Consider the following 6,944-nt stretch of genomic DNA (forward strand, 5'->3'; position numbering starts at 1 on the left):
GACCTTTCTGTTTTACTTTTAGCTGAAACTACATATATACACATACATATATACACACATAATACATATAAACATGTAGTTTTCTTCATTAGAATATGAGCTTCTTGAAAGCAGGAACTGTTTTACTTTTCTCTTTGAAGGCCCAGCATTTAGTACAGTTCTTTGTACTAGTAAGTGCTTAATAAATGCTTTTTTCATTTATTCTTTCATTCTTCCTTTCCCCTCACAATTTACCTTTATGAGAATATAAGTCAAATACAGGATTTTTGCAGATGTGTCACATGAAAGATTACCAGGAGTCAGTGGCAGAGTAGGAGCTATAATCCATGTCATCTAACTGGCTGCATGACTGTTGGTAAATCAACTAATATTCCTGATCAGGGAAATGCAGGGATTAGAAAAAGATGTTCTAGATCTAACATTCTATGATTCTATGAGTCTTTGATGTATTGAGGGGACACCACAGGAGATAGGAGCAGTATTATGAGCATAGAAATAAGAAAGCATATTAGTATTTGCTGAGAGTATTGAGGGATTTCTCTCCTGGATGCTGAAACCTCTATCTCTCTCTCTCCCCAGACTTCTCAAAGCAAGACCATGAATATGAGCTGGTGTTTTTAATTTGTTAAAAGACAGAGTGCCTCAAAAATGCATAAGATAAAATCTAATTACTGTAGATTGGAGTGGAGAGAAAAAATCCAAAAGTACAATGAAAATGCTGGAGAAGAAAACCAAGTCAGAGGGTCAGACCTTGAAATGCATTTATTCATTTTCCCCATGGGTTTCTGCTTTTCCTTCAGACAACAGATGATGCAAACAAATAAAAATGGGCAAGGGAAGCACTAATCAAACATTTTGCAACCAGGGATGATTCTCAAAAGTTCAACTTAGGACTTACAGATGAAAGGGACTTCAGAGATCATCTAGTCCAATTTCCTTAAATGAGGAAACTGAGGCCCAGAAGGTAACATGGAGTCAGTGGTAGAGACATGTTTTGAAATTTCAGTCCTCTGGCTGTAAGTCCAGTGTTCATGCTGCTGCTGGATACTTCCATCGACACAAGCATTCCTTGGGATACATCTCATGTGTTTTAGGTGAAGAAAAAACAGAGGGGAAGATTAGGCTTTAAATACAAACTGTTGCCTGTGGAGTACTTTATACTATAGAACAATTCTTCTTACGCAGTGACCATATTTGCTTTATGACCCAGAAGGGTAAAAAATGGGAGAAATTATGAATTATTATAAATTGCTTTTGTTAGAATCAATGACTATGCTAAGTTCGATACAAAATAACTGAAAAGGAACTATTTTGATACTAACTATACAATATAATTAAAGCAACTGAGAATGGGAGTGTATTTTGGGGAAAAAAAAAACCTTTAGATTGTAGGGCCCCTGGGGTCCTTTTTGGGGAATTGGCATACTTGGTGCCCTCCAAACATCATGTGCTTGATCTGTTCTCCAGACAGCAACAGCCACAGGGCCATTTGGATTCTCGAGAAGTGTTGTGACGTTCACTCCCTACGATATAATAGAAAATTTTTATTAGAAATGAATTATAATGTTTCAGGTGATACCAGCTGGATGTTCTTCAGCAACTCTTAGGCTCATGCTTGCGCTTACCATTGCTTTGCACCTAAATCACTATGTTATCTTGAATGCTGGGTTCCGACGAGTTCAGAGTGAGTTGGAATAGTACAATCAATAATTTTCCAAAAAAGCAAAATAAAGAACACAAATTTTAGGTCAGGGTTATTTTTGTAGGGCTTCTACACAAATAAAGAAAATCTACTTCAGTCCCTAATTGGAGCAACTTGAATGAAGTGGAAAGATCATATTTAAATAGTGAGATTTTTAGATCCACCTTTTGATTGGCTAAAACAATCAGAATTCTGTTTTTGACCAATAGCTAAACAGTTTGACAAGTTAGTTATTTAACACTAGTAACCCTTTTTGCTGCCTTCTTTGGACGACACTCGTTGGTTTGTCTGCCAGTGTACCACCCCAGGGCCCGTCCGGGGGTATGTTGCAGTCGGTTTAACCCTGAGCCCAGCCTGCTTCCCACAGTCGAACCTAAAGACTTGGTCTTGGAACTGGCCAGCAACAAAGCTAAGAGACTCGTATATCATCTCTGACCTACCACTACTCGCCAGAGGCAACATAATAGCGTTGCGCAGTGGATAAAATGCAGGATCAAGCACGAGGCAAAGGTTTTTGCCTCAGCCACAAGTGCTATATAACCCTGCCCAAGTAATTTTTCCCAAGCTCTTTGAACTCTAATGTTCTCATCTGCAAAATGGAAATGGGGAGGGGGAAGGTGTGAGGAAAGGACCATACAAGATAAGTTGCACATGTAAAATGGCTAACTAAATATGAGCCACAGAGGTGAGTTAAATCACGAGCTTTGCAAGGGAACCAGGTCTGCGTCTTACTCTAAAACATGGATATATTGCTGCACCAAAAGAGCAAGTAGATACAATGCTTAAGGTTACGGAAGCTCGTGAGGGACAAAATTAGATCGGGGACAGGGAAACACTGAAGCACCTGGAATCAGAAGCTTCGGAATCAGCCACTTTTAGGAAAACAAAACAAAAAAAGCTTTCCTCTGGCCCCCTCTTCTGCGTGACCAAAATTTCAAACCAAACTTAAATAGTTGCAACCATCAGAAACATCTAGATGCTGGATTCTGCAGTATCCGACTTAAAAAAGAATCCTCCAGAAAGGTCAAATTTGGGCGGGAGTCAGGGATGGGGGTGGGGAAGAATGGTGGTTCAGCAAGAAGTAACTGAAAATGTCTCAGGCTATTTGCATTCGTAAGGGTGGTTATATATAAAGTTCGAGGGATATATATGTATGTATATATGTGACTTTAACATTATTTCTTTCTGATTTACCTTAACAAAATAAACGAAGAGACATAAAACTTTAAATTATATGGAAAAGCAAGTAGAACATAACGGTGACTTAGAAGGCTTATTTTGTGTGTGCCAGTACGGATTTGTGTTCGTTGTGTTGCTTGGAAAAGAAATTCTGTATCAGTGAAAACATTTGGCACAAAACTCAGGAACAAAGCATTTTGCTGCTTGAACTTTTTTAAAAAGTAAAAAATAAACTGACTGAAGTCAGTGTGCTGAAAGCCCATTTCCCGAAACTAAGACAATTGCAGATGTGTGCAGTACATACACAGAATATGAATGCTTAAGAACAAGGAGAAAAAGAAACTACATTTATAACCATTAAGAGCAAGTGGGAGTGTGTAGGGATTCATTTTTTCCAATCAAATTGTCCAGAATTCAATGCTGTGTGAGGTTGAATAACAAACCAATTTATTCGAGGCGCGGGACTTTTGAATGTTTCTCTAGCCTAGCGGTTCTCAAACTTTTTGGCCCTTTACAACACTTACAGACGCCCCAGATAGCTTTTAAAAAAATGTAATCTCTACTGACACCGTATTATAAATGAATACAATGTTACTATGAATAGTTTTTAACCTCACATGCCCTTGAGACGGATGTCAGGGACTCCCAGGGGTCTCTGAATACCCTTCAAAATCGGTGCTATAACCTATTGATCTCTGCAAACTTTAAGACCTGTCATTTAAAGAGACAAAAATTTTTTCAAATTTGTTTAAGTTTATTTCTTTATACGCCACTTAAAAAACAAAGGGGCCCTGGCTCAGGTGACCATTAGGCCGGTCAGTCTGGCAATGCTCCCAGGGGCCCGTGGGCTTTACAACTGGTCAGGCACTGTGGCGCTGCAGGATATCCGGTGCTACCGAAAAAAATAAATAGGGAAGGAACAACTCAGCTGTTATTCCACAAGACCATGCAAGTACAAGACATTTGTCTAGGATAAAGGGGTACAGAAAAAACTCAAAACATGCTGGGGGGGTGGCGCAGAACAGCCCATCGCATCCAAATCTGGCAAAGTTAACCCCCCCACCCTCATGCAATTACTTAACTAAAAGCATTGCAGGACCTCGAAAACATACGTATTGAGCTCTTTTCATTGAGATCTATGGGTGGCTCTGAAAAGAGCCTTTGAGGTGTTGGAAGTTCCCGCGGAGACCTACTTCTTCTTTGGCGCCGCCTTCTTGGGCTTAGCTGTTTTAGGTTTGGTCACCTTTGCCTTCGCTGCCTTGGGCTTCACGGCTTTAGCCTTTGCAGGGCTCTTAGCCGCCTTCTTGGGTTTAGCAGCTTTGGCTTTTTTCGGGCTCTTGGCTGCCTTCTTGGCTCCCGCCGCCGCCGCTGGCTTTTTAGCCTTCTTCGGTGTCTTTTTCAAGGTTTTCTTCGTGGCCGCCCCGGTGGTCTTTTTAGGTTTCTTGGCAGCCCCTGCTGACTTCTTTGCTTTGGTAGAGGCCGATTTCTTGGCTTTCCCTTTGCCTTCACCCGCAGGAGTTTTCTTGTTGAGCTTGAAGGAGCCTGAGGCGCCGGTCCCCTTGGTCTGCACCAGAGTGCCTTTGTTCACCAGGCTTTTGAGCCCCAGCTTGATGCGGCTGTTGTTCTTTTCCACATCGTAGCCGGCGGCCGCCAGCGCCTTCTTGAGGGCGGCCAGAGACACGCCGCTGCGCTCATTGGAGGCGGCCACGGCCTTGGTGATCAGCTCAGACACCGGGGGCCCAGACGCCTTTCGCCGTGCTCCTGCGGAACCCGTAGGCTTCTTAGCCTTTTTCTTCACAGGTGTCTTCTCTGCTGGAGCTGGAGTAGCCGGCGCGGCAGGAGCAGTCTCAGACATAGTAGCAAACCTAGATAATTACAGTAAAAAATGCTGTAGAACCCACAGTGTCAATATAGCAGTGCTCGCAGGGCCGGGGGTATATATAGAGAGGAGCTGCTTTGTGATTGGTGCGCTGCCCAGCTCGCCTCCCTGGCAGGGACAGTGTCTCAGCTCTGAAGAGGAGTTGTGTTTGTTACACTTCAAAAAAGGGGAAAATTATAAAAATTCCCTGTATGGAATCACGCGGTTTCAATCGGAAAATAAGTGGAGACGTCTCAGGCTTCATGTCCCTCTTCTTTTTTCTCTGTAGCCTCAAATTCTACACCAGCAGCCTTTCCAAACACACGTAACTCTGAGCAAAATTCAGGTGAAATCGAGTCAACTTCTTGTTTTTTCTCTAAAATACAAATTCGTCCCTTTACTCCTGAAAGTTCTTCCTCGCTGGGATTGTTCATCATATGCTTGGCTTCTCATCTGCACAAAAACCAAGTTATTTTTATCATCATTTACACAAAAATTCCGTTTCTCCGCGGGGGAAGTAACACAGGCTCTCCCACGATTTCTGTAAATGGAATAGTGGGAATTGGCGACTGGGGCAACGATTTGATTCTGTAGTCATTACACGAAGTTATTTTGGGATATAAGGGGGAAACCACAGGTTTTTTTTGGGGGGGGTGTCTAGTAGGATATGGGGATCCGGGTGTAAAATTTGGTTCAGGAAGTTAAATAGCAAAATCTTTGGTTTCTTGGTTGGGGGTGGGGCTGCTACTTCAGTAGACTAAAGAGGGGAAACATTATTTTCAGGTCCAAAATTTGCTTTCACCAATTCCCAGGGTAAAAGATTCTGCCTTTTATTTCTTGGAGAAAGCTAAGACAAAAGGCTTTTTAAAAAAAATTTTTTTTTTTTACCCTTCACACGTATCAGAAGGTGACAGATTCCTGGGAACACTTTGACCTCTACAGTAGACTGAATTTACAGAGATACCAGTTATTAAAATGTTCCTCGATTCTGGGGAAAAGGAGAATATAAGGTCTGGAAAAGGTAGAAGCAAAAATGTTATTGACAGTGAATTATGTATTGTTTTTGATCGTGAAAAACCCTGATTTGCCTTTATTCTCTTATTGTTTATAGACATTGGAAGACAGGAAGACAGAAACAATGCGACACTATGTCATTAAACTTTTGGTGAACACAAATACTGTAAATGATAGACGACTGGCAATGAAAAATACTAATTGCTAACATGAATTTTAAAGCTGTTTCAATGATAAAAATATGAAATTATCTCATATTTATTTATCATATAGCTGCTTTACCTCTAAAACTCCTTTGTCATAAACTTACCTTTCCAGTCTTATTATATGGTACTCTGTTGTGCACTATGTGCTCCAACCAAACTACTCTTCTTTTGTAGATTCCTCCTAACAAACATTTATCTTCAGTTTCTTCCCATGTCTGGAATGTATTTCTTCCTCACTTCTTCCTCCTTTTTTTTTTGCCAGGCAATGGGGTTAAGTGTCTTACCCAGGGTAACACAGCTAGTAAGTGGCAAATGTCTGAGGCAGGATTTGAACTCAGGTCTTCCTGGCTCTAGGGCCAGTGCTCCATCTACTGCACCACCTAGCTGCCCCCCTTCCTCCCTTCTGACTTAGAATCTTTAGCTTTCTTCAAAACATAATTAAAATATTACTTCCTACATGATGTGTAGGAGGGTTCTGATATCCACCTCTCAGATACCAACTACCTGTCCTTCCAAATTATCTTACCTTTATTTTGTACATATTTGTATGTTTACCTGCTGTTTTCTAGTAAGAGGATGTAAACTTATTGAAGTAGGAACCCTTGGATTTTTCTCTTTGTATCTATAGCACCTAGCACAGTGACTGTTACATAGCAGGCACTTAATGAATAGTTGTTGGCACTAATTGGGTCTTGATATTTTTTTCAAGGAAAAACTGTTTGCCAATTCAACAAATATTTGTTGATGGCAAAATTTTGCATTGTGGTTAGAGTTTATGAATGATTTTTTCACATATTTTGGAAGGCCTGCTGCCTGAAATTATATATATGAGGTCAGTGGTCTTGGCATATAATTTTATTTTGTTCTACTCCTAAATTCCACAGAACTCCATGTATATGCTTTTCAAGCTAATTAAAATTTTTCAATTTCAATTTAATTAATAAGTCATGTTAGGCAGCCAGGAAAATTCCCAGAATGAGAGGCC

The 6,944-nt window shown here is 40.8% G+C and overlaps 1 protein-coding gene across 2 annotated transcripts; it reads right to left on the reverse strand.

Annotated features, from left to right (window-relative positions):
- Positions 1-751: 751 nt before the first annotated feature.
- Positions 752-4,776, reverse strand: LOC114039395 (histone H1.4-like). 2 transcript variants are annotated; one of them, XR_003568668.1, is made up of 3 exons: positions 4,075-4,776; positions 1,427-1,523; positions 752-1,080 (listed from the first exon to the last, which is right to left on the reverse strand). XR_003568668.1 is itself a non-coding variant. In XM_027857119.1 (2 exons), exons 1-2 carry the CDS (start codon positions 4,734-4,736, stop codon positions 1,517-1,519), a joined length of 669 nt encoding a protein of 222 aa, XP_027712920.1. In that variant the 5' UTR covers positions 4,737-4,776; the 3' UTR covers positions 752-1,516. The 2 variants fall into 2 exon arrangements, 1 of the variants encoding a protein (XP_027712920.1); XM_027857119.1 differs by having other exon boundaries at positions 752-1,523.
- Between the last annotated feature and the right edge of the window lie 2,168 nt (positions 4,777-6,944).

Source organism: Vombatus ursinus, unplaced genomic scaffold, assembly GCF_900497805.2.
Source record: "Vombatus ursinus unplaced genomic scaffold, bare-nosed wombat genome assembly UNPS02011916.1, whole genome shotgun sequence".
Taxonomy (NCBI): domain Eukaryota; kingdom Metazoa; phylum Chordata; class Mammalia; order Diprotodontia; family Vombatidae; genus Vombatus; species Vombatus ursinus.